The 27,618-nt window shown below is 36.6% G+C and overlaps 1 protein-coding gene across 17 annotated transcripts in view; it reads right to left on the reverse strand.

Moving 5' to 3' along the window:
• Nucleotides 1-1,389: 1,389 nt before the first annotated feature.
• Nucleotides 1,390-27,618, reverse strand: part of LOC132151906 (kinesin-like protein KIF1A) — a 53,459-nt gene continuing 27,230 nt past the window's right edge. For 3 of the 17 annotated variants that reach the window (XM_059560438.1, XM_059560437.1, XM_059560429.1), the window contains 29 exons: nucleotides 27,461-27,533; nucleotides 27,239-27,329; nucleotides 26,965-27,113; nucleotides 26,689-26,867; nucleotides 25,611-25,748; nucleotides 23,577-23,879; nucleotides 19,841-19,959; nucleotides 19,446-19,552; nucleotides 18,908-19,043; nucleotides 18,270-18,432; nucleotides 18,082-18,172; nucleotides 17,879-17,997; nucleotides 17,708-17,763; nucleotides 14,874-14,982; nucleotides 14,448-14,514; nucleotides 14,251-14,335; nucleotides 14,060-14,165; nucleotides 11,722-11,748; nucleotides 6,774-6,888; nucleotides 5,620-5,753; nucleotides 5,463-5,524; nucleotides 5,212-5,357; nucleotides 4,916-5,113; nucleotides 4,252-4,323; nucleotides 3,933-4,057; nucleotides 3,514-3,642; nucleotides 3,142-3,334; nucleotides 2,838-2,956; nucleotides 1,390-2,755 (listed from right to left, as the gene is read on the reverse strand). In XM_059560438.1, coding sequence (XP_059416421.1) covers nucleotides 2,713-2,755; nucleotides 2,838-2,956; nucleotides 3,142-3,334; nucleotides 3,514-3,642; nucleotides 3,933-4,057; nucleotides 4,252-4,323; nucleotides 4,916-5,113; nucleotides 5,212-5,357; nucleotides 5,463-5,524; nucleotides 5,620-5,753; nucleotides 6,774-6,888; nucleotides 11,722-11,748; nucleotides 14,060-14,165; nucleotides 14,251-14,335; nucleotides 14,448-14,514; nucleotides 14,874-14,982; nucleotides 17,708-17,763; nucleotides 17,879-17,997; nucleotides 18,082-18,172; nucleotides 18,270-18,432; nucleotides 18,908-19,043; nucleotides 19,446-19,552; nucleotides 19,841-19,959; nucleotides 23,577-23,879; nucleotides 25,611-25,748; nucleotides 26,689-26,867; nucleotides 26,965-27,113; nucleotides 27,239-27,329; nucleotides 27,461-27,533 — 3,454 coding nt within the window. In that variant the 3' untranslated portion in view covers nucleotides 1,390-2,712. Of the gene's footprint in view, nucleotides 2,756-2,837; nucleotides 2,957-3,141; nucleotides 3,335-3,513; nucleotides 3,643-3,932; nucleotides 4,058-4,251; nucleotides 4,324-4,915; nucleotides 5,114-5,211; nucleotides 5,358-5,462; nucleotides 5,525-5,619; nucleotides 5,754-6,773; nucleotides 6,889-7,331; nucleotides 7,356-11,721; nucleotides 11,749-14,059; nucleotides 14,166-14,250; nucleotides 14,336-14,447; nucleotides 14,515-14,873; nucleotides 14,983-17,707; nucleotides 17,764-17,878; nucleotides 17,998-18,081; nucleotides 18,173-18,269; nucleotides 18,433-18,907; nucleotides 19,044-19,445; nucleotides 19,553-19,840; nucleotides 19,960-23,576; nucleotides 23,880-25,610; nucleotides 25,749-26,688; nucleotides 26,868-26,964; nucleotides 27,114-27,238; nucleotides 27,330-27,460; nucleotides 27,534-27,618 lie in introns of all 17 variants that reach the window. The other 14 variants (XM_059560445.1, XM_059560442.1, XM_059560444.1 and 11 more) reach the window with 11 other exon arrangements.

The following is a 27,618-nucleotide window of genomic DNA, read 5'->3' on the forward strand; positions in this document are numbered from 1 at the left end:
TTTAAATTGCTTGTAGAAATGGTACAGTACAGGCTATAACATGAATAATACCATTCAGCTCTCTGCTTTTCTATGAGGTGCAGAGACAAAAACCTAGACAAATTACATTTGGTTGTATGTACTCAAACTGAAAGTGATTATTTTAATTCTATGTGTTGAAATAATTTAGTTGTCACTCATTTTGAAAATTCACCTGCTATTACTATTAACATATGCACTTGTTTCTAAAAGTAGTGGCATTGCTTATGTTTTACTCTGAAATGGTTGTGAAAGTGAAGTGACACACAGAAATTGCAAAAAAAAAAAGTGCATTAACTATTTTTCATAAACAGAGAATCTTCGGGTATAGGGAATCCTTTTAGGATATGTCTTCTGCTTTACATAGAAGCAGAACCCTGCTTTTTCATGGACATTGAAACCCACTTTTCAGCCTTTAACATTAAATATAACAATATTAGTAACAGAATTTTTGGAATTAGAAATGCAGATCTTTGAGGTTTATTCATTGACAGATCAAGGCTTTCAAAAGGGGTTAGTTCAATTTCTTTTCCTGTACTAAGCATGTGCTGAAGTTTGGCTGGGCTCAGTCATGCTGATATGCCTGAATATTGCTGCCCTGTAGGAACCGCAGGTTTGCAAATAGTTGATCTGTGCTCTAAATATGGGAAAGGCTTGTGTTAGGTAACCTCTAGTCATCCCAAACCAAATTATAAGCCGCCTGGACTAACTATATTTAAACAATGAAAGTGCATGCATGGGTTCCGCTCCAGTGACTGCCCAAGTCAAGGTCTGACTCACAAAACTCCACCTTCTAACAAATGCTTGTGCACTAGTACAAAGTGTCTAAATCACAGCTGCTGGTATAATATAACTCAAAAATCTGGTTTCATATTCCGAAAAAAATAGTTTGGCTGAAGTTAAACAACTATCAGCAGTCCCAACGCAGACAGTTTTTGAAGGGGTTTTGTAAAGCCTAAATCCATTGACGTTAAGCACAACAATCTTACCCGAGATGACTTTAAAAACAGAATATGGAATTTAAAATGTATTGTATTACATGTCTTAGCCTGTTGGATATTTTATATGATTACAATAGTTAAGTCACTTGAGAAAAAAAAATATATTTACACCATCTAGATATGCGTAGAAATCTCAAAAACTAGTCATATGTAGGACATGTGCAATATGCGAACTAAAAACAAAACTAACTAAAAACGAACAAAAGCTGCATCTGCCTGTGCACAGAGAGAAAGCGTGGTATCGATGAGTAGGCCTGGAACATTCACCCTGTTAAAGAATTGCACAGGGATTAAGGTGATGGAAATTGAAAAACAAAAACAGAGTAGATGATGCAAGAGGCACAAAATCATCACTCTCTGGGGTTTCGTGTAGAGAATTCCATCAGTACTGTACATTTGAGACTGACCAGTGCACAAACAATTGTTTAGGATTCTGGGCAACGGAGATGATTTTTCTCTACCTGATTAATAAAAAGAAAAATTAAAAAAAAAAAAAAAAACTTTTCTTAACTAAAATAGTGAACATTTCTAAAAAGTAAAATTCAAGTAGTCTATATGTAATAGCAGCTATCCCAGCTATTCACTTTGAACCTGTTCCCCAAATGCTTTTCATTGTATCGTGGGAAATGAGAGCATTGCAGTCAGTAAAAGGGAGGTTAGTCAACTTATGCAAAAAAAAAAAAAAGTGCCATATGCAGAAATTGCACTTAACTTTAAAAAAAATATTACAGTCTTTGTCAATAAATATGTGCTAAGTTAAATAAAAACTTTAAATAAATGCCTAACTAGATAAGACTTCAATAGAAATTTGAAAAATAAATTAGGTATAAGATAATTTGGGGATACCAATATTTTTTTTTTAATATAAAATATTAGATTGGATTATGATACATTTTAGATAAATCTACTGACCAGTACTCCAACAAAAATAGGCCAAATCTTTATAGTGTTTCTCATATAGAGATATGAGAATGCAACCATTTTCTATTGCCAAATGTGTCCTCATGCATCCTGGTTATTTTGAAAACGTTATGCATTTCAAGGCCATACAAGAGAAACATTATAAAGGTATATGAGTATTTATGATGGGTTGTACAGTGTCCAAGAACTGCACTTAAAGAGAGTAAGAGCGTAATATGATGTGATTTATCTACTCCTTGCTCAGAACTGCTTATCATTGATCAATTCTATCGTCCATAGCCAAGAAATGAATAAACATATGGTCTGCTGACTTAAATACTGACCAGTTTTATCGTTTTAAACCCAACGACTTACAAGTCAAGAGAAACACAGTAAGGCCATGTGATCCAAACCCGATATGGACACCACTCTTCACAGTAACAAATTCAGATGTGTTTGCATGAGCTGACAGCTTCAGAATAACAAATTCCCATCACCAATCTTCTAAAATGTTGCTGAAGACTACATACGCATACTATCTCTACCCCAATAAAGTAGTTAGTATGTTCTTTTGGCGCTATAAGTTGAATATTTAGGCCACTGTAGATGCACAACAAAGGGGCCTTTAAGATACAGGTGCACAGTCGGTGCTAGTGTGGGCAGGTGCAGGTACACACATGTAGGAAACAGAGGGTCAGAGAGTTGATTAAGCACAGAAACTGGGTGATCTGTCAGTAGATCTATTTACAAGGTTAGTCCTTTGTGTTGTACAGTAGGTATACATGTAGTAGGCTCAAAATCTCATCTGCCCGGCTCTTCTCCTGGAGAGTTTAGACCTGATGGGAAGGAGAACGTCAAATAAATATTGGTATGACAGGTCTTTTAAAGTGAAAGGCTTAGATATCTGCTTTACTGTACCTGATAGATCCAGCAAGCAGAGGGTTAAAGGCATACAGCCAGTCATGCATCTCCTTGTCATTACTGGCTTGAAGGAGTATCCCACGATGCTCTGTGCATACCGCAAATGTGTAGGGGGTCTGCAGTTAAGACAGAATTGAATTAGTTCAGCCTATAAACAGTCGATTTACTCAAAATATTTTGAGAAACTTGGAAGAGACTGAAATAAAATAAAATAATAAAAATGTAAAAAGTTTCACTTTCAGCATGGCCTCCTGGTATTCAAACATTTTCTAAAATAAGTCAATAATTGTAGATGTTTTACCTTCAGCATGGCCTGCTGGTCTTCGCTGTACTCCACTTGTGCTGAGGAGAGGTTAAGTATGGCCCTTTCTACTGTGTCTCTCTCTGTGTTGTAGATGTAGACATAAGGCCGGCGTACCACCACATATCTCTTAACCCAGTCATTACTGTGGGGCTCCAGGAACTGCAAATAACCTTTCTTTGACACAATTGGGCTGCATCAATAAAATAGGGTACAGGTTAGAGTTAACTTCCAAAGATGCAGATTCCTTAATTCTTAGAAACTTAACCTAACTTCATATTCAGGCAAATGTAACATAAAAATAAAAATGCTCATCCTCTGAACAATAAACAATTTGTACGATCTGTACAGTTTTTATTTTATTTTTTTTACCTGACACGGATTTCCTGAATGTCTGGCACAAAAGTGTGGGATCTTGATTTGGACTCGTGGGGAGACTTCTTGGCCTCTGTTTCAGTGTCAGGGATGGGGCTGACAGCACGAGTTTGAGGTGTTGGGGGTCTGCACATATGAGCAATAAGAATATAGATAGTAATTATTAGTTAGATAGCATTTCATTTAGAGACATTTTTTGACAGAAATATTTAAAAACGTCTTCATTTAAACACTTGAATTTAAGACAGAAATATCTGTTAGTCTGATCAATAGCAGACTAAGAAATGATCAGAAAATCTTTTTAAAAACTGTTGTTTTTGAAATTCCATTTGGTTTGTGTTGCAGATATCACCATTAAAACATTTTAGTTTATTCTTTTAAAACTCAAAACGAAACAGCAGTCACTAAGCACTGACCTGAGTTCAGTGTTGTGGTCATAGCGTCCTTCCACGAGCGAGGGGCATGTGGAGGACGGGGTGAGGGTGCTTTCAGCACACACTGAGGCCGAGTCTTTTAAAAGAGTTACTGACATCTCGCTTAACTACAAAACATCACAACAGGGTAATCAATCATTAAACACAGAACAAAAACAATAATAAAAATGCTTATATGTCTTACATTTTCAGAAACCTAAAGGTTTTTAAGGCAGTATATTAACAGCAGTCTGAGCTCTTAAAATCATCTTGATAGCTGACAGAAAGAAAAAGTGTCAAATATTCTCAATAGCATTTTCACCTTGCTCTCGCTGGCGCTAACACACACATGGCTGTAGTCCCTGTTAAAGGTGTGGTTAAGCAAACGCAAACACTGTTGGGACAAACAGAAAAGGGAATGTTAAATTCAATGACCAGAAACTTTTTCTCATGATTTCCTACAGTGAACACTGTATATTAATTATTTTGAACATTAAAGCAATTTACAGTATTATATAAAACTATAATTACCACTATAAACGTGGTTTGGTGACAATGGCGATACGAGAACAAGGCTGTACAAATTAATTTCATATTTATATTCTATTCTATTCTATTCTATTCATATATTTAATTTAATATAATATATAAAATTATAATTGTATAACATTAAATGCTAAATATAATTAAATTATTATAATTAAATAACAAATATTTTAATAGTAAATATATAAAATATATTCAGTTATATATAAAGTAATAATTATTATAATAAAAATGTGTGTGTGTGTGTGTGTGTGTGTGTGTGTGTGTGTGTGTGTGTGTGTGTGTGTGTGTATGGGTGTAAAAAAAATAAAAAAACTGGATGGCCCAGGCTGTAAAATAAAATATTTAATATATATATATATATATATATATATATATATATATATATATATATATAATACATACAACCTAGGTTGGCCCAAGGTTAGCCATGGATTTACCTTTGCAGCCAGCTCCATCTGCCTCTCGTTGGGTGTATCAGGGCCGGGGCAAGGGTTGTGGCCCAGGCCCAGGTGGGTGGATGGGGAAGAGGACTCGGTTAGATCCTCACTCCCGCAGGACAGCAGCAAGTCCTGGCCCAGCAGCAGGGTGGACTCGAGCTTCTCCCTAAGGAGGAGGTAGTGTCTGGTTTTCTCCACCTAACATTTGGCAGAATGAGTTCTTAGATCCTCAGCAGAGCTTCCATGCCACATTCTAGTCCTAAAACATTAAAAACCAAATAAGCAGATGTTCTCACCTCCTGCAGGAGGCTCAGTTTCTCCAGCTCCCACTGATGGTCCAGGATGAGGCTGTCACTGCGGGGCCTCCAGCCAGCCAGGTTCTCCTCCCCTCGCACATACGCCACCGATGTATCCAGCACCCTTCTGCGCCGTCTTTGCATTCCTGCACATTCAGGTGTCATTTCAACAGCAAAAACCCCTAAAATCTAAATTTCCCAGCATCACATAAATCCTAAGTGTAACAGACATGAGATGACTGGTGTCTTACCTGGGCTCCCTGCATCAGCCAAGTGGCACAGACTGAGCTCATACACACCAGTTACACGGTTTCTAAATGTAAAAACAAACGAAAGGAACAATATGGTAACTTAAATTACAAGAGCACCACTGCAAAGGACTTGTGTGGTGAGATGAATCAGCTGTACCCTTCAGATGGCCTCAAGGTGCCACTGCTGAAGAGGTTCCTGATGGAGCGAGCTGCTGGGAGCTTGGCGTCTCTTGAGTAGAACACCATGCATAAGTCTTTGGTTATCACTGTGGGCTGTGTGCAGTTCTCCATCTGGGAAGAGTAATCCACTGTAAGTGTTTTAATCTAAAGTGGTGCTTCAAATAATCATAGCTTGATATAGAACAGGGAACACCTATAGAGTGCAACAGTTTTCAAAAGAGGAACTGATTTTTAATGTGTGTGTGTGTGTGTGTGTGTGTGTGTGTGTGTGTGTGTGTGTGTGTGTGTGTGTGTGTGTGTGTGTGTGTGTGTGTGTGAATATAGTGCACAGCATTAATTAGTACAACCCCTCTGAATTAATACAGAATATGTATTTCCTTAATGATAACTAATGCAATTCATACAATATATGGAACCAGTCGGTAGTGTGGACAAAAACCATGCATGTCACTTCTGTAGGCTGCATCTTCCTCTGTGAGATAAAAAGTCACTCTTTTCATCACTTTTGCCGGCACTGAGTAACTTGTTTGCTATTTGCTATTATTTAAAGCTTAAAGTGAAGGCCTGATTATTTAAGGGGCCTTGTCACAAGTTCATTGTTGTTGAATTTCTGTGTTACTTTTGTCATATTTTAGCACTTAAAATAATGATTTGGTATTCCTCTTGTACCATTGTCCACTTTTGTCCAAAGAAATAAGTCTCCTGATAGTTCACTCCCAAGTGATTTCATTGTTCTCAGCATTAGTCTGAGAATGATTCAGTGGACTATATAACACTTTTAATTGACAAGGAATGACTTATTTAAAAAAAGTTTTGGTTCAACATACTTACCTGTTGATCAAATATTGCCTTAAACTTATACCAGATCTTTTTTTACTTTCTTTTGTTTGTTTTATTTAGTAACTTTCAGGAGAGTGTAGTAGTGTGTGTAGTAATGACTGCTGAAAATTCAGCTTTGCCATCACAGGAATAAATTATATTTTAAAGCATATTAAAATAGAAAACAGTTATTTTAACAGTTCTGCTGTTTGCTGTTTGTTAGATTCAATTAGCTTGAACTAAATCATCTCTGTAATTCTCCCAAATAAACTTCTCGTCCCCCCATATGAATAAATGAATGGCCTTGGTTACCTCCAGGTAAGCAGACAAAGTCATGTAGATTTTCTCTCCATAAGGAGTGACACGGTTAAGCAGCAAAGAGTTGTGCATGGATGAATCCCAAGCAGCCTCAAAATGGTAGAATGTCCTAGATTAAACGGAAGAAAATAGCCTTAAATACATAATTTAATTTATAGACCCAGGTGAATATGCATATTCCCTTATGTTATAATTTTATAGATGCTTTTGTTTAATGCTATGCTAATACATAAATATGCTCAGCTTGTTAGGCAAAACACTTATACACAAGCATTACAGAGTCTGTGTTACTTTGATAAATCAGATCATATTGTATTATAAAGTAACATTCTAAGAACACAAAAGTGCTTAAAAATGGTGAGGAGTGAAGACAACATAAATGCATGCAACAAAACACTCTAGCTTCATCACTAGATATAAATACCACCACCAATGATGTGTAAAACAATGACAGTTATCGATAAAAAAAAATACAGAAATGAAATTAAAATAATGAGGGATGAAAGAAGTGACCATTAGAGGAGAGAGGCAAGTACAAGGGGACGCTTATACCTAGGATTAATCCCCAAGGAAATGCTTTAGGTGGAAAGGAAAGAATCAATGATAGAATCAAAGGTAAGACAGTTCAGAGAAGTAAACTACGGCGCCTGGTTGTTGTTAAATCATATAACAATTCGAGAGTTGTTATTGCATCTTCTATCAACTTACATAAGCTCTGTTATGGTCTCACAGACCTAAAATGAAGTAATCTTGGCCCTGAAGTTATGCTATACCATGAGAAATAACATGAAAATAGTATGGGTTGCATCTTACTCATAAATTATATTCACCTTGGTGAACTTCTAGCCTACCCACCCTCCCTCTGATTAATACAGGTCATAACTGATCACAGATTAGATTTCTGGCCCTCGGCCTGGGAAGGGTCTTAAATCTCCAAATTCCTGAATCAGAAGTATATATGAGAGGGGCCGAGCTTCTCTGAGGTATGTGATAGATTGAGCTTGTGTGCTTTGGATGTTGAGTGTTAAAGTGAATGAACCAGCATGACCCAGTAGGCAGCTTTGAGGCTGTCATTCAGACAAAAAAAAGGGGGGGGGGGGGGGGGGGAGTTCCTGGAAATCGATTTGTTGAAGGGATAGAGAGAAAATAATTAGACAATGTGGGAGGAATTTCAAAGGTCACTGTGGGGTTGTGATCAAGGATAAGGTCTAGAGCAGAGCATCCCACTTCTTTGTCTACTGAGGACAGAAAAGGGATTTTTAATCCAAAAAATAAAATTTTGTCATCATTTAAGGCTGGAATACGCTACATGACTTTTGCCCAGATTTGCTCCTATTTGTAGTCTGGATGAAGTGACAATAGTTGTCAAATGTCAGAGCCAGTCTGCAGATTTGGGGCAGGTGGAGTTAACAGATTTCACAGAAAATTGTGGCCTGGTGTATGATGCCTAGTTTTTTTTTCAGTAACCATTTACAAAGTCGGCAGGTATATGATGCCTAGTGTTTTAAAATCTGTTCAGATTTCAAATGTCATGTAGTGCATTCCAGCAAATCCAGCCTGTACCTAACTCTCATGTTATTCTAAAACTGTATGACTTTCTTTTTCGGTGTATCATAGATTTTCTGAGAATTGTCTCAGTGTTTTTTTGAGGAGGGGGGGGGGGGGGCATTCAATGGAAGGCATTCAATGGAAGACAATATGGCCTTTCGCACCGCGGGAACCTTTTCATAGTACCTGAACTAATTGTTGAACTACCCACATTTTTGGGCGTACTCGCACTGCCAGAACTGGGTACAATTTTAGTATTGGACTACCTTTTTGAGAACCAAATTAGCTCCTACTCCGGAGCAGGGTCAAACCAGCACAACTGGTACTAACCGTGACATAAGTGGACATTGATTGGCCAAACGCGTACGAAAACCCCCTCACCCGCCATGATTTTGAACGGCATGTAAACATTGTGTCAACTAATTTCACAAGTATGATGAACAGCGATAGATGGACGGACGCAGAAGTGCAGGCATCGTTGGAGATTCTTAGTCCTCCTTTCCATTCTTTCAATCACTTTACATATACGTAGACAACCAAAACACAGCTCCAATCACAGCATCCTCCTGTTAATGTTGTTCTTCTGTTTCCTTTGTTGAGCGCCAAATGGGCTTACATCAATTCCTAGAACACATCGTTGGTGTGAACGGAACCCTTTAAATGGCACTGGGAAATAGTTTATACAAAATCGTTCCAGTACTTTAGTACTATACTGTACCATTTAGTTCTGGAACTAAAGCAGTGCGAAAGGCCCTAATGTGGTTCCCAACATTCTTCAAAATATTTTGTTTTTGGAGACACAATAGAAATTAAGTCCTACAGATTTTTTTTTGGAATAACATGAGTGTGAGTTAATGATGACAGAATTTTAATTTCATTCCATATACATCTCCTAATAAGTGGTCATTTAAGGAGAGAAACACTTGCCTTGAAGTATTTATATTTTTTGGTTAATAGACTCTCCCTTGCTGATTTGAAAAATAGTTTTACAATATAGCCTAGCAAGACTGGATATGTCTGCAAATGAAAAATCCATATTGATCTTCCACTATGCCCCATCCATATATATGAATGAACTGGTGGGAACCTGCTGAGTACAAGTGTGTACCTTTTAAAAGGTTAGGACCCAAACACAGACCTTAGAGGACACCCAACTGATCAATTTCTGATGTTATTGTTCGCTCCCAAGCAACCACATAAATCAAGCTCAGCTTACAAAGTAAAATGAGGGGATTGTGAGGATAATTCAGGGACAATGCAGAGCTTTACTTAACTCCCCTGCAAACTCTTGTTGGAGTGCAAATAATGCTTACAGTACAGTTACCAAGTGTGTATGTAGAATAATATCATATGCTTTAAAGAGTCTTCGTACGTTCCCAAATCGTTTATTGCTTTAAATTGGATAGGATATCTATGTCCACAAATTTTCTAATTATAATAATAAAAAAGAAAAAATATATAATTATATTGTTGTAAAAATGATACAGTAAAAACCTGCTAATTGTTCAACTGTAACTTTCCTCAAAATATTCGGTAAATAATAAAAATAAAAAAAACCTGTGCACGAGTATTGAATATATAAATATATCGAATGTACAATGTTTTATAAACAACCCATTTATGATGAACTTTAATATATCATGTGGCATTTTTATTATACCACCTGTATTATTATGGTGGTGGTTATCAGTACATTTTAAATTACAAAAGAGGGTTTGGTAGTTCAGATTGATTTGTATTCTAACATAATAGGTTATATATACTTTATAAATTAAGTGAATTTCAGGCAACCACAGCTGCCAGTTTTTACTGTAAGCGTAACAGTATATGTTTTGTGTATTTATCAAACATATAGGAAAACTATAGTTTTGCAATAACAGTTAGACGAGGGTTTTGAATTGAATGGTATGATAAATACAATTCTCAGTGTGTTCTGTAATTGCCCTGGTGAACTAAACAGTCCTGGCATCACAACAAGAAAAACGGATTTGGATAATAACAATGATCTCATACCCTTCTGAGGTGACACCACCCTTATATTTACAAACAAGCAACTAATTCCTGGGATTACAGTTGTCCTGGTTTGATAATTACAGTCTGCAGAGAACAAGCAGCACATAGAAATGTTTACTCAAAGTCATTCAGGCAACACGGTGTTTGAAATCGTCAAAGAAACACTGCCCCCTAGTGGTAAAAAGAGCAGCTACTCATGAGCAGAGAATGCCAAGGGGGCCTAACTGTCAATAAAAGCGATGAAACACATTTTTTTCGCATGAGATCGTAGATCTCAGTAGACTAATGTAACAAAATTTTGTTGCGATTCATGATTAATACCGAAGTTGGCAGAGAAAGCCCTTCCACCCCTAAACAACACAGACCTCATAGTGTGTGGTCTGGCCCACAGTTAACACCACACACAGGCAAAATTTTGTGCTTTGACATTTGTGATGGAACTTGATCTGCTTGCAGAACAGTTTAAATGAAACCATATTTTTTTATTAAGAGATATCATCTAATTTGTTGAGCAAGAGCAATACATTTATGTGGGGCTGATGGAGCGTGTGTGGTAGAGTGACTCATTTTTATTATTTTTATTTTTAATTCCTTTTTGTTCAAACTGGAGGAATGATCATAAAGTGAGTGACATACAGTAAAATTCAAATTAATTTATAAAGTTATAAAAATGGTGTTTCTATTATGTTTCATTTGTGTCCAGTTTAGAAAATGTTTTAAGAACACTGATTTTTGGTCACACAAACGTTAAGGAGACATTCCACTGCATCATTTCACAAACACTATGGTAAACTTTAAATAGATCTTTTGAATGTTCTCTGTAGTAATATTAAAAAATTATACCAATGTCTAAAACGTTTTACGAAACAGTTCTTTTGTATAAATAATTTTGAGAACACCTTGCCAGAATATTAGCTAAAGTTCTGAAAACATTCCCTGTTAGCTGGGAAGGTGACTATGATCTCTACAACACCTCCTGCAAATGACATACAAAAGCCAAGCCATGCAATCCAGTCACCTAAAGGTGCCAAAAAATGTCAAAAACATACAATATGGAACAGAAGCTTCACACACAAAAGCATTTCCATGGGAGCCAGACTGAAATTCTCTCACGTTTTCAGAAATAGTAGGAGGGATGGAGAAAATAAATAGGCAAACCAACAAGAATGAAGAAAAAGCAGTATTTAAGAGCCAAAATATGAGGATGGATGTTGATTGGACTGATGGCCATAGAAATAAAAGAATGGAAAATACACAGTCTGTCTGTGTGTGTGTGTGTGTGTGTGTGTGTGTGTGTGTGTGTGTGTGTGTGTGTGAGAGAGAGAGAGAGAGAGAGAGAGAGAGTATCTTATGAGAGGAAAGGGATTTGAAGGTAATATACCTAGGAATGTCCGAATCAAGAAACTGTCTGGAAAAACACAAAACAACATTCTGTTAGTGGACTAAAAATATATATCAGAATCAGTAGGTGTGGAGAGAAGCTTGTGTGGTGGCCCAGAAGCTTGTTCCCAGATATTTGACTTTGTTGTTTGAATACAATGTGGTTGTCAAGGCCTCTGCACAACTCTCCGGTCACATATTTGTCCTGGTTCCTTTGCATTGGTGCATGAATCCAGCTCTGTTACATGGATTTTATAGATAGTGTGGACTGTCTAGTGAAGACTTGTAGTTAAATCGCAGGAGAGGAGGTCACTGCTGCTTGAAACGGAAGGTTCGAATGATTCTTTAATGCGGTTTTGCATCAGTGGGGTTCAGGCGGACACATCTAATAATATATTCGGATTTAATTTGAAGCATGTTTGCAAAGTCTGGATGCTGATATACGATGTCCATCTAAGGTGAAGTCCTAGTAATGCACTGCAGATGACAAAATGCTTTGTTTGGCTGCTACAGCATAACGTGACATGAGAAACGTGGCCTTTTGTTTGCAATAACTAACATGATTAGAGAATGTTAATTATGGGTTTGATTAGTAAAGTGTTTACAAATTAGCTTCGAGTGATTTTAAATGGTAATTATTCTTCTGATATAAATCTTCACATGCAGATCAGCGCTACGTGATGGTGACTAGCAGCGATGCCAAGAACTCGATCCACTGTGTGGTTCAGTGAGCAGGTAGTTGAGTCTGAGCAATGGAGTGTGGACAGAGCGAATGGAATGAACAGATGAGAATGGACACAAATGCAGACCAGCATCAGTTAGGAAGACTTGCACAACCAGCAAGGAGGTGAACTAGAGAACCAGTTTTTCGATTGCCTGCCTTTCTGAAAATAGTGAATGAATATTTTCAGATTGTTGGTTCAATAAATTGTGACCTCCTTCATCAAGGCTAATAAAACCACATTCTGTCTTACGTGCAGCGGGAGAGAAATGATAATTATGAGTTTTATAAAACAGAAAAAGAGCAGCTCTATGGATTAGTCTGACAGTCAAGCAATGCGTTAAAAGCATCCTGACCCACTGAGGTTATGTCATGCAGCATTATCTCCACAATGATTAAAATCTAGCCTACAGTTGGGAAAGAAGTGTGTTGAGAATATGCGTTAAGATATTTTAAGCAGTTCAGGTTAGGTTTTTATAAACTGTCCAATTCTGATCCTATAATATTCCTCTTATTAAAACAGTACTTACACTGTCAGTAAAAAAAAATAACTTCTTTTTTTCCCCAATTTACTTACACTACCTTTAAAAATTAATATATATATATATATATACTTTTTTTTTTTATATTTAACAACGATGCATCAATTTTAACAGTAAAGACAATTATAATGTTACAGAAGATTTCTATTTCAAATAAATGCTGATCTTCTGAACTATCCTGATAAAAATGTAGCACGGTTTCCACAAAAATATTAAGCAGCACAAATGTTTTCAACATTGATAATAATGTTTCTTGACCTCCAAAAATCAGCATAATAGAATGATTTCTAAAGGATCATGTGACACTGAAGACCGAAGTAATGGCCACTGAATATCAGTTTCGCCATATATTAGAAAACAAATATTTTAATAAATAAATTATAATAATATTTTACAGCATTACTGTTTCGATCAAATAATTGTAGCCTTGTTAAGCATAAGAGACTTCTTTAAAAACATTTTTTTAAATCATATAGACCCCAAACTTTTGAACAATGGTATACTTTTAAAGACCCCCTAACATTTTGTTTTGGAGTTCTTTTTGGTTCCCCCTTATCTGCAGGATCAGACTCTCCTAACCCCGTAAAGTGCACCTAAAAGCCTCAATATGGCAAAGTGTGAATATGCTTCTTGTCTTTATCTAAGGCTAGCACTGTGGCAGTGCTGTTTGATTTTGAATCACTCCCTTAAGACAGGACTTTAAGTGCTATTTTGATTTGGTTCACTGACTCATTTATCTAAAAACATATCGCTTTAAAGCTGTGCAGAGAACTGTTTGTCACAGGCTTGGCTCCAGCTCTCAGATCAGGAGACAAGGATGAGGAGAGAGTCATATTAAGTACAGCAAACACTAAAATAAAGACCTGGTATTAAAAAGAGTGTTGTGGGAAACAGCCAACATTAAGAAAATCTGCTACTGAGTGTTCTGGGGAAAAAAAGGCTTCATGTCAGAAGAATAAAACTTCCTTTGGGAGTGTTCTTGAATATAAAATGACAAGCATAACTTTCAAGATGTTTTATGTTTAGTGTTAAAGAAAGCATGAGAAGCTTATTATATTTATTGGTTGGGAATGTACCTGTCATCATGTGCGGGTCGGATGTATCCTGCAGACAGTATATTAAGAGAGAGAATATTGGGGTCGATGATTGTCTCATCTGCTTCGGGCATGTTCCGGATGCGCCCTGTCAAGCACAAAGACATTTCTTCAATATCATCAAATTTCACTTTGGCTAACGCATAAGCATTTATATTTGAGCCCAAACTCACCTACAACCAGCTCTCGCACCTCCTTCCACTTAATATCTCTTCCTGACTCATGTACTATGGTGACTGTGACTCTCCTTTGGATGCCCTGTTATGTAGATGTTGTGTTATTTGATGTTATTTTGAAGTCTAATGTTAAAGTAAACAGTATGAGAGAAAATAACCCAATGGAAAGAGAAATAAAGAACATTTCCCAGTACCTGATGTAACATGAAAGTGCCATTGCAGGGCATGCCTACCCGGTGGTCCACTACAGCTGAGATATAGCTGAAAGGGAGAGATAATGTCAATTACAATAAGCAGCACTGTTATACTTTCCTGGATATAAACAAAAATTACACAACAAGTAAAAGGATTTACATAAACAATAGATTTAATATTATAATAATATGTATATATTTTTTAATATATAAAAATATTTACATAATATTTATTTATTATAAATAAAAATAAAATAACTTAATAAAAGATTAACTTAATTGTTTTCATATAACATACCATACAACAAATGTATGTATTCAGTCACTTTCACTGGCTCCAGTAAAGACACGGTAATCATTTTACCATCTATTCTACTCAGATGGCAATTTAAAGTGAAAAGGTCAATGGTTAAACAAGACACTTACTCTCCATTGGCCTCTAGCTCACAGATTTCAAAGAAGACCATCAGGTCGTATTTACAGTGGCACGGTCCTGCCGTGGGTCGAGTGAGAGCTGTCAGTTTGGTGGCAGGTACTATGCAGAAAGACAGAGAGGCAAGGAGCATCAAATCAATATTGAGTTAATCATAGACCAATGGATATAAAAATTAAGGCAGTAAAGGTATACTAGAGATTCACAGGAGCGAGGAAGATATGCATCACAAGTATAAGAGGAGGAATAAACCAGTTAGAGAGGAGCAGGAGTGAGAGATCAGGAGTCTGATGTAAAGGCACACTGCTGTTAAGATGAATAAAGTCATGTGAATTACAGTGATCCCTGAACATCTGCACCTGCCAAGCAGAATTAGTACGGGAATAATTCACCCTAAATTGAAATTTATCCAAATGTGTTAGACTTTCTTTCTTCCCTGGAACATAAAAAGTGAATTTCTGAAGAATATTCTGGCCACTTTCTTTCATGTAAGTTAACAAGGCCTAGGGCTGTCAAACACCAAAAGCACCACAAAGGTATTGTGAAAGTTATTCATTCATAACTTATATTACAAGTCTTATTAATTCATGTGATAGCTAGCTACACATTGAGATGAAACAGAGAACCAGACGAATTATTCATTAACAAATAATTCAGATTTTGTTAACTAGATGCAATATACAAAGATAATTGAAAGAAATCAGACTATACATCTGCTTACAAGAACAAGATGTCAAGATATTGTGCAGCCTCAGAAGATTATGACAGAATTTTCATTTGAGGATGAACTTTTCCTTTAACTCACACTTAACTAATACATATCATTATGAATGCTTTTGATCTTTTTTTTTCTTTCTGTAAGACAAACCAGTGAATATGATACTGTATGTCCAGAGACAAGAAACCTAATAAAAACTAACAACCAATAACCGAATATTTAATAATAATGACCCAAACAACTATCCTGCAGAGATTAAGGGACCACTGCATCATCAAGCACAGTTTCAAGTGACAGAACCAGTTTTACTCATGCACTGATACATTCTTAGGCCAGCACTATTCATCAGTTTATTTCTGCTGAATGATGTCAGAGAAAAAGGCTAGAATTGTCCATCTGCTTAATGAGCTTTGTATGGAGAGGCTGAGGGAGAGAAAAAGACATACACCCACACACAGTATTAACAGGCCGAAACACAGTCCCTGGAACAAAGCCTCCTTCAGTCTGTCAGTGCAGAGAGTTTGTGTGACTCCCAGCGAAATGGGGAAAGAGAATGGACGCTTTGTCTAAATATCACCTATTTTTATTTTTAAAAAATTCCAAGAAAATATCCAAGTATAATTTGGAATAATTTAATACAAGTTTGGAATAACTAAGTTTTTCAAGACTGTCTCTTATGTTTACCAAGGCTGCATTTATTTGATAATATTGTTACAGTTTAAAGTCACTGTTTTCTATTTTAATACATTTTAAAATGCAATTTAAAATGGTGATTTGTGATGGCAAAGCTGAATTTTCAGCAGCTTCAGAAATCATTCTAATATGCTGATTTGGTGCTCAGGAAATATTTCTTTTCAATGTTAAAAATAGCTGTGCTGCTTAATATTTATATGGAAACAGAGATACATTACCATTCAGAAGTTCTGAGTAAGTATGAAAAAAATGGGAGGAAATTACTTTTATCAATCAAGGATGCGTGAAATTGATCAAAATTTACAGAGATTTATAATGTTCCTAAATATTTCTATTTCAATTTAATGCTGTTCTTTTGAACATTCTATTCATCAAAGAATATGAAGAAAGTACCAGTGTTTCCATACAAATATTAAGCAGCACAAACATTTTCCATATGATAACCATCAAACTGTATTTGTTGAGTTGTGTTATGTGTTATGTGTTATGTGTTATGTGTTAGATGTGATGTGATGTTATTACAAGTGCATTAGACAGACCGGAGGTGCAGTTTCAGGGACATTCTTTGGCCTTAGGCACTCAGTCACATTACAGACCCGGCTTCTGTGCTTTTATTACTGAACAGATAGACAAGGGCGGGGCTGGCAATCTGGCTTGCTCCTCCCCTTCAAGGAGGTAGGAAACAGCCACGCCTGCTGCATTGAGGGCATGGCTTGACAGAGAGTCCACCAGAGTCCCACTGAAGACCTCTGGCAGCAGGTAGCGAATCAGCTCCAGGTTCTTCTCCCGATCAGCAGGAGTGTCGTTATCTGTGGCTAAACCCACCACCAACAACATAAAGACTGTGACATGGCCACATTAACCCCAAACAGCGACATAAAAAATGCAATACAAGGACGAAATGTATGATGTCACTATAATAGAGGCCAGTTTTTTTTTTTTTTAAGCATTAGGGTTTTTTTGGCTGCTTTAACTTTGTCTTTCTAAAGCACATTCCGTAAAGCGAGAAATGCAAGAGAAAATCTGATCAGATGATATTGGTTAGTTACTGTTGATGATATAGTCGTCATGTGGTGGTCATATTCACCAGTGTCATATAGGGGACTAACCTACATTAGCTACAGTGTATGTAAGTACACATGAAATGAACAAGTGAACAAGTGAATTAATGAAGTACAAAATATAAACAACAAATCAAGTTTAAAATTTTAAGTAGAGTGTTAAAGAGCACCAAGTTAAGTGAACTTAAACATACAAGTTTGAGGACACCTATTCCTCAATTCAGCTGAGTGAACGAGTTTATCAGTTGAGTTGAGTCAACTTATTATGCTTTTCAAGTGAACAAGGTGAATGGGTGGTGGGGGGGCTTCTATGTTAATGTTCATAAAAACGGTCAAATACATTCATTGCCCTCACCTGGTTTGGAAAGAGGCATGACTCTCGGGAACTGTCGTCTGCATGGGCGCAATGGGCTGAAAAAAAAAAAACAAGTTCTGGCTGTTATTTCAGTATATTTGATGGATGGATCCAGACATTTGTAGCATGTTTTAATCACAGTTCAAAATAAGAAATATTGCCAGGATCTACCTAATGAGATCCTTGCAGAGCGGAGGGAAAGCCTGCTTCTGGTAATGTCCAAACACTTCAAACACGATTGGCTGAGTCTTTATGTACTCTGTAAAGGACTTAGTCACTTCCACGGCAATCTGGAAAATCAGAGAAACAGGTGTTTTACCCTCAGTCTAATAAAAACAGTGACATGGGGCTGGGTGTTACATTTTAAAGCTCACATTCTGCACATGATAGAAGCCAAGTGGTGGACCACGTCCAGTGTTCTTCAACGGCTCTGTGGAAAACGCTTCATCATGCCTGTGAATAAAACTACAAACAAGGAGTTTAATAAAAGTCAATTAGATACAGAACAATGACAAATGTCCGCTAGTGGGAACAGATTTCAGAACATAACAGAGGCACTTACTTGAACTGGCAGAATATGTCAGCGTATTCTGAGGATATGCTTGACGCCTGCAGCACAGTAACTCTGAATGTAAAGACTTCTCCAATCCTCAAGTGATCCAGAGCACCATCAAGTACGTCATCAAGACCGGTCTTGACAGGATTGTCCAGCTCCTCTGGGTTAGCTATGAAAAAACACATGAAGGAAAAGATGTCAAGTCAAAGAAATATGAAAACTCCATGGGACAGCTGAAACTGGCATATAGATTCAGACTTCAGAAACACAGAGTTGTAGGTCATGTTTCCACTTACACACACTACTGTTAATACTTTTACTCTTTTTTTATCAAACAAGGCAGTAAAGACAATAATGTTACAAAAGATTTCTATTGCAAATAAATGTTGTTCTTTCTATTCATAAAAGAATCCTGAAAACATTTACCATGGTTTCCATAAAAATATTAAGCTGTACAACTGTTTTTAACTGCGATAATGAATATATAATATGTTTCTTGAGCATATTAAATGTATTCATATAGAAAAAGTTATTTTAAATTATTTTTGATAAAATAAACGTAGCCTTTGTAAGCATAAAAGACCAAAACATCACCTAATGATGGAATCACTATTTTTATTTAAAATGTTCAGAATGTTTCTTACCTGGACAGGTATTATTGTTGACCTCATCTGCTGACAGTGCCATCTCTGCATTTTGGCCCTCACCTTCCACAATTCGCAGTTCTTCGTGAGATACAGCAGCACGTGAAAGACCAGAAGGACAGGACTCTGACTGGAACTGATCAACAGGAAAGAGAAATACTTTAAGTAAGATGCCATAATGGAATATAATTAGCAAACCTAGAAAAGCTTATATTGGCTATGCATAGTTCCATGACTTTATCATGACCTTTTAAGATTTAATGAATTTCAATGACTTTTCCAGGAATGGAGATAGCACTTTTAAATTATCTGATATTTCCAGGTTTTAAATGACCAAAAGAACTCTGTTGTGTTCTGAATGCCGGTTCTCAGCATCTCCAAAAGGCTACAATCATATATTGGTCAACCAGCTTGACAAGAAAGACCATTTAAGCTACTACAAAGCAGCCTGAACTGGCACTGGAATTTAAGCTGGTATCTTCAGCTTGGTCTAAGTTTCTGTAAAATTGCTTCATTATAAGTGTTTAAATGTAAATACCTTCTCAAACTGCTGGTCTTCAAAAGAAATCTTTGCAGTGCCTGACTGACGGACACCAGAGCCATAGTCTGGTGCCTCTTCATCAGCTGGAGGAAAAACCAGAGCACCTTCACATCACTTCCTCAAGAAGTCACACACAGCTTGCCCTTCATACTGTATATACAAGCCCTCTGTCCTAAATACATCCTCTAACACCTATATATATATATAAATAATTATGTTCCTTTAAAATATGCATGATATATCACTACATCTGCTACTGTCATCATTTAACTTAAAATTAATCTTTAAAAATACTAATTGAAATTTAATTGATTCAATGCTTTGATACTACACATTGTAATAAAAGACTCTCACCAGTAGGTTCTGCAAGACACTTGCAGTCCTAATCTTACCTGATATTGCCTGTACAGCTACTCTGAGGAAACCTTTGACCTCTCCCTTCTCATTGACAATGGCAACCCGATGTACCAAGGGCACAGGATAGAGCAGATTACTCAAATACACAAATGCCCTAAAGGAGAGAGGGAAGAACAAATTGTGCGTCTAAGCGATCGACTGTACAGCAAACAGGACAAACACAACATTGAGCTACATACAGACACAAGCAGGCACTGCTGCGGCCCTGGACATGATTATTCCTCACAGATCAGGTGACATGATATAAAACAGGTTTGTGCGAGTATTTTTTAACTGTTCATATTTTAGGTTTTGGGTAAGTTTAAGGTAAGTTCATGGGATTGAATGAAGATGAACCCAAAAAAATATACAGAAAACATTTAAGATTTAAAAATTGGGAATTACTTTTCACTGAAAACTATATAATAAACAAAGGTTAAGGATTTTGAAAAATGTAATTTACACTATGGCTCAAAGTTTTTTTTTTTTTAAAGAAATTAATATTTGTATTCGGCAATGAAGAATTCAACTCATATGTGAAATGTGGGATATTGCAAAAGATTTATATTTCACTTAAATGATATTTATTCTGAAAAAATAACCACGGTTTCCACAAAAATATAAAGAAACACAGCTGTTTTCAACATTGATGATAATAATAAATATTTCTTAAACACATCATCATGTTAGAATGATTTCTGAAGGATCATGATACACAGAAGTCTGGAGTAATGGCTGCTTTTCCATCACGGGAATAAATTACAATTTAAAATATGTTCAAACAGAAAATATTTATTTCAAATTCTAATAATATTTTACAATATAAGTGTTTTACTGTATTTTAGATCAAATAAATGCAGCCTTGGAGAACATAAGTTCTTTCAAAAACAATAAAATATCTTACCCACCCCAAATGTTTTAATGGTAATTTAAATAAAGAAATGCTTAAGATTTCATACTATTTCTACTGCAAATAACACTGAACAAAAAGTACAGTTTGAACAAAAGATCTGTTTTCTTGCTTCCACACAAGAAGCTTTGTAACAAAACTTGCTGAAAATAATATAAATTTCTCAGTTCAGCCTTTCACTCAAATTAATGTACTGATAACATTATTTGTAAACGAGTAAAGCATTTTGACTAGTGGTCTCACATTATTGGACTTCACTTTTGGACTTTGGTTTGAGTGAATATATTTCCTGGAGTGACTCATGTTTTCGTGTAAATTATTGTGGGGAATTGGATAATCCTGATATCCTTGATGAGAACCAGAAATAGGACTGTTTATATGTTTATTTAAAAACCAAAGATAGGCATTTAAAAAAAAAAAAAGTTTTAATTCTCAACCCTAACTTTGTTTGTTCTTAATCTGCCGTCAAGGACTACATTGCCCATCCTCCATGTGTAGACAATGAATAATACGGTAGTGCTGAACAAAATAGGGGTTTTGGTGAGGTATAAAAACATGCTTGTGAGAAAAAAGGTGAAAGAGAAGACATAAAATGTAACAGTACTGGACAATGCAAGCGTGAACAGACAATACCATTAGCAAATACTAAACAATAGCTAAATAAGACACTGCAAAATGCAGCCATACTGTCACAAATGTGCAGTGCATTGCACAAGCGCAACTTAAAAGAGTGAGCCAATTCATCAAAGGTTTCCGTGTTATATCTCACAAAAAATGTTGAAATACGGCAAATGATCTCACATGCCCAGAAGAGCGACAGCTGTGCCAGAAACCAGCTCTTTCATCTTGAGATATGTGAAGACTGGAAGTAACCAAACGGCTGTAATACGCGAACCAACTGGTAAGTCATTAGATGAACAGCTATTTTCATATTCATCAGACATTCGTGACATGTAATGAAAATCTGGTCTTGTTTGTTTCTGCGGTACACAAAACAAACATCTAATATGAGTGTTTTAGAGATAGTACTTCAAAGCTGACGGACCCCTTTGAAGAAGTGATGCGGTGCGTGTAAAGCTGGGACACAGACCTTGTCGTGACACAAGAGCCATAGCTGTGCTGGGTGGTGGCGCTGACATCCAGCCAATTCTGATTTCAATTATCACAATCATTAGGGCAAAATGAAACCCAGAAGCTCAAGGTGTGTGTCTGCAGCAATCGGATGAAAGTCAAATGTATGATAATGGGAGGAGATAGGGGTAAAGTCCAGACATGCTGACTAAACTCCAGGAATCCTTCCCATAGGAAAGACAAAATCACATAAGAGATCTTTCAATATCGTAGAGCTTTCTCCTACGGCAATGTGATGAAAATCAAGTGGAGACATGCTCCTCAGATTTTTCTTCTGAACTAAAGACCCTAATAATCTCAGATGTCTCCTCAAGAGATTTCAGCAGCATCACAAACAGATTTACCAGAAGGGTGACTGACAAATAAGAGCAGCCGAGGTAAATACAAGGAAAGTCTTTTTAAAAATGTGTGTGCTCTCAAAGCTTACAAATGTATTCAAGTTGCTTACATAAGATGGCATCTGGTGTAACCTTCAAATCAAAAGTGTGCAAATCTTAGAAATTATTTTCAAAACAAGTTTTCCAATATATATGTTTTTTTGAAGTTAAAAATATATTTGGACATATATCATTAATTATTAATTCATAAATATCATGTTTTTTTTTTCGCATCACATGAAAACCTGAACAAACCCATTACAAATTAAAAACTCATCATACAGTAAATAGGTCAAATTACTTTATATTTTAATAGACACACAGTCATGAGGGTCTGCAGGGGTCCTCCCTATGATATTATTTCCTGTTTTATTTCTGTATATTGACCGCACCACATGACTTTAATCTGAAAAACACGTTTTTAATATATTTCAAAATATTATGTCAAACTACCTTGGATTTTTTTTTTTTTTATATGTATAATATTATTAGATTTTCTTTTCTGACTACTTAATTTTTAGTCACATCACTGACCAAACAAACACCAAATTCAACAGTCAGAGAAAAAACAAAAAACAAACTCAATATATTCAACATTCTCCCTTGTCCGTTTAGCTCTGTATTTATTGATACTGTATGTCAGCAACGATCTTATTTGTGTCTACTTTACACTTCTTTATCGTAAAGCTTACCCAGAAGAGATGTACAGACTCAGAATAATTTTAAATTCAATTTATTCTCATTGTGTGTATGTGTGTCTGTGTGAGTATACACTATCATCCTTTATGCATACATCTAGCATACACATTTTTCAGGTATGTGTTAGTATAAATAAATATATTTATATATATATAAGTGTAAGTGTTTCAGTAAATAAGCAAAAATGTTTCCAGTTTAGGTGTTTATAGGGAAGTCGTGGCCTAGTGGTTAGAGAGTATGACTCCTAATCCTAGGGTTGTGGGATCGAATCTTGGGTCGGCAATACCACGACTTAGGTGCCCTTGAGCAAGGCATTGAACCCCCAACTGCTCCCCGGGCACTGCAGCATAAATGGTTGCCCACTGCTCCGGGTGTGTGTTCACAGTGTGTGTTCACTGCTCTGTGTGTGTGCACTTTGGATGTGTGCACTTTGGATGGGTTAAAATGCAGAGCACGAATTCTAAGTATGGGTCACCATACTTGGCTGAATGTCACGTCACTTATATTTATCTCTGTGAGTGCTGTGCACACACAATATGTTCAAAAAAGGAAGTGCAACCCAGTCTCAGTGTGAAAGAGCTAGTTTCCTTTACCAGCACACTCCTGAAACCTCACCTTCCCACTACACTGAACAATGGCGAGCGATCATAAAACGGGTCTTCAGCTTTGCCGAAGCTTCTGCAGAGCCCTCCCTCATCATCATCCTCATCCTCCCCCTCCTCCTCCTCGTCAATATCCGAGCATGAGTAATCCGATAAGAAATGATCATCCAAGCCATCCAGATCTGTCCCCGCCCTCTTGTCAGGCCATGACTGGACCAGCTCAGTGATTTCAGAGGTTGATGTGGGCTCGGAGGGGGTGGGGGAGGAGTTAGCATCGCTTGCTTGCTCACTAAGGCATGTGGAGAAAAGGGAGTTTCTGGTGTAGCCAAAGACATGGGAGCCCAGTTAGTATGAGGGGCCATCTGTCTATTTAACTCTTTCTACTCGCATACAGGTAAGTAAATACTTTTAATAGGGCAACACAGTAGCTGGGTCACGGGGAAACAAAACATACACAACCTAAAAACACACGTATCATTAATGTCAACAGCAGCCTATGTAACAGGATTCTTTAAGAATGTCCAAAATTACACTACCTTTCAAATGTTTGGGGTCAGTAAGATTTAATATGTTTTCTGGATTACTCTGTATGCCTCAACCCTGTTTTGGATTACTTATTTGTGTATGACCTTAGCCTGCCTTTCAATAAACTACTGCATTTGGATCCTCTACCTTCGTGTCACCATGCAGATTATGACAATTACAAAGTATTCCTATTTTCAAATAAAAGCTATTCTTTTAAATTTTGTATTTATTAAACAATTCTAAAAACCACTGCCTCAAGGTTCCCACAAAAATATTAACTGTTTTTAACATTGAGACTTTTTTCAAAAACATCAAAACAAACATACCAACCCCAAATCTTTAAAAGATAGTGTACATTTTATAGGCATCGTTAAAATCTTCACAACTGTTATTAAATAATAATCATGTCAGTTAAAACCAGATTTGTGTTTTGTTTATTGGAACACAAAAAGCTGAGTAAAAAATATAAATACTTATAAAATATTAAAAATGTCAGCCAATCTGTTCAAAATAATGAAAGTGAATAAGGATGGGGGCTGACAAGCTCCATAATTACAAAAAAAAAAAAAAAAACTTAAAATGAAGGCATTTCATTCACTTTAAGTCTTCTGACATCATACAATAGTGTTGTGTGAGGAACAGATCAAAAATCTTGATCAAAAAAGGTATTCACTGAAAAATGTATACACCCTAGCTCTTCAAGGTGTATTCAAGAAGTGATGTCTGATTTTTTTAAGCTTACTTTTTAAATGAATCAGTTGATGCAGTTCACAAAAGCAGTCTGAATGATCATGTAAGTTCACAAATCAGACTGATCCAGTTAACAGCTCACTTAAGAGAAAAATATCAGGGAATAAGCATTCAAATCTGTGTCTAACAAAGCTATCATACATCTCGGAGATAAATCTCCAGTTCGCACTTCAAAAATTTGGGTCCCACAGAAGAAAGAAAGTCTCACGGTTCTGGAACAACATGAAGGTGAATAAATGATAATATATTTTTTTTTTTTTTACTGTGAAATAATCTTTCAAGATGTAGCAAAGGCAAGATTACGAGCAAGTCATACAGCTCTGAAGTAGACAGGGTAAAGAGAAGCTTGTGACCTCATTTGAAAGTGCATGGAAAATCGATTTCATGCACTTCTGAATAAAGCAGCATTAAAAATCTTGCACTCTTTAAAAGCGTGTGGGCAATAACTCTGGACTTATTCCTCAGAGGAATAAGCAATATTACATATATCCTGTAGAGATCAGCTTTAACCACAGCTTTTATTACATTTTCTCTTTCCAGCAGTTGTTCTGGCCTGTAAGATACTCTACTATAACAGGTACAAAAACACAATGAGAATTGCTCATTTTGTTTTGCATAAGAGAAATTAATTCCCTTTCAGTGGGCCATTCAAATAAAAGCATAATCGCAAGAGAAATCTGACAGGAATGTTGTTAATCGTGGTGCAGGGGCATTCTGTACTGATCACCAGCGGGTCTGTCTTGCCATGCTCTGATCTAATCTTACAACTCACCTTCCAACCAGACGGAACCAGGGGAACCGGTCGTAGAATGGATCGCCTCCAGTCAGCACACTGTCACAGTCCTCAAGAGCACTGCCAGGCACCTCAGCAGCACGATCATACATCTCCCTCATCAGATCCAGCCTCTGCCTGCAGGGGCAGCATTACACATCATTATAATGTAAATACTAGCTACACTGTGAGACCCAAAGTGACTAGTATGGCTGGATTTCTCTTCAAAATACGAGTATTTTATATTTCAGTACTTGATTTTCATTAAAAGCAATAGACTCTTTTTCTTTTTATTGTTCTGAAACAACATACCTTAATTATTTTTGCTACCTTTCAAACAACTTTCATGTATAAATGATATTGTGATATTGCCTTATCTTAGACTTTGAATCCTAAAACATTCCATGATTAAATTATTATTAGGCCATTCTGAATATTGCTATTCATGCAGTGTGTAATGTTGCTGTATTTGAATGTAAATGATCTGCAAAGTTGTAGAGACGAAAGTGCATGATGAAGTTATTGCCTTCCAAAGGAAAGAATTCATTTTCATAAGATTCATTTTCCCATTGGTACAGCCCAATCTTTTTTGTGTTCCTGTCATTTTACTGATGACTGCTTCTCTAATCTCTGGGAGTTCAACACATGATCCACGAAACACTTGCTCTTGGAAGATGGCTCAGTACACAGTTTATTTGGACCAACTGGCTCCACTGAATCACAACCTGTAAGTATTATTAATAAATGATGATGTTTATATTTTCTGTAAAGCATTTAAAATACAGAACTATGGCAATGGGTGTATCATTTCCGATACACGCTGTACGTGGTAGATCAATCACAACAGACTGGGCCATCTGACCAATCAGAGCAGAGTAGTCTCACGGAAAGGAGGGGTTTAGAGAGACTGAATCTAAGAGCTGCTTCAAACGAATCGTTGGAAAATGAGGTGATATTAAATAAAATAATTAAAGCATTTTTTGTCCTTGCATGCATGTAAACCTATTGTAAAAGACTCCCAAAACAATATTAGGAACCTTAAAAATGGCATAATAGGGGTCCCTATCAAACAAATTACCTGAGCTTCTCCAGGGTCCAGTAATGTGTGGCTCCATTTTTCTGATCTTGGACTTCTACAGCCACAATGGTGCGAGGGAATGGGCTTTTCTCACGGTCTTTAGCTGTCTCAGGTGGTAACAGGTCAGGCGGAAGTGGAGAGTAAAGCGTGTCCGTCAATAACACGAACTGGAACTGAACCTGTGAGTTACATTAGGCACAATCAGTAATGATGTTGTCATATTTTATAGGTTTAGCAGAGTGATGCAGTTCTTTCTAGTCTTTCTAAAGCTTTTACCTTCTTCTTTAGCTCCACACTAATGGCATTGGCCTCCTTGAGGAAGATGGCATTGCCCCAAAGCAGATCTCTGAGAGAAGTGAACTGATAACATCTCCATTTACGGAAAGCCCACAGCGCCAGTTCTGTCTCTCTCTCGGTCCATTGCACTATGAGTATAAGAGATTAAATGCAAGAGGCACGGTTATTTAAACTGAGTCCTTGTGATTAGTTCAACCTGTTCAAAAATAAAATAAAAAATTGAACCATTATTTGCCAATCGCAATCTAGTCACCTTCCTCCTCAGGTTCTTCATCTTCCTCTGCCACATCAGGATAATAACGATCTACCTGTTTCTGCAGGGCTTCTAACCTGCTCTCATAGTCCTGTAAAAGACATACAGTATAGTGAAACATCCCCAATAAAACAGTGTCATTTTATACTAAATTTTAAAGTTTTGAGTTTGGGGGTGGGGGGGGGGGTATTTTAAGCTCTTCATGTTGTTTACGGCACTTACTAATCTCTGTTGCTCCAATAGATTGTTGGTCTCCTCTCTCTCTTTGCGATACTGATCCTCAAGTTCCTGCAGTCTATACAAACAAACAAAGAGCTGATGAGTTTGACAACACAGATGTCACATCTTAAACCTATTCTTGAATTTCCTTCATGTTTCCT

This window comes from Carassius carassius, chromosome 10, assembly GCF_963082965.1.
Source record: "Carassius carassius chromosome 10, fCarCar2.1, whole genome shotgun sequence".
NCBI classification, from domain to species: domain Eukaryota; kingdom Metazoa; phylum Chordata; class Actinopteri; order Cypriniformes; family Cyprinidae; genus Carassius; species Carassius carassius.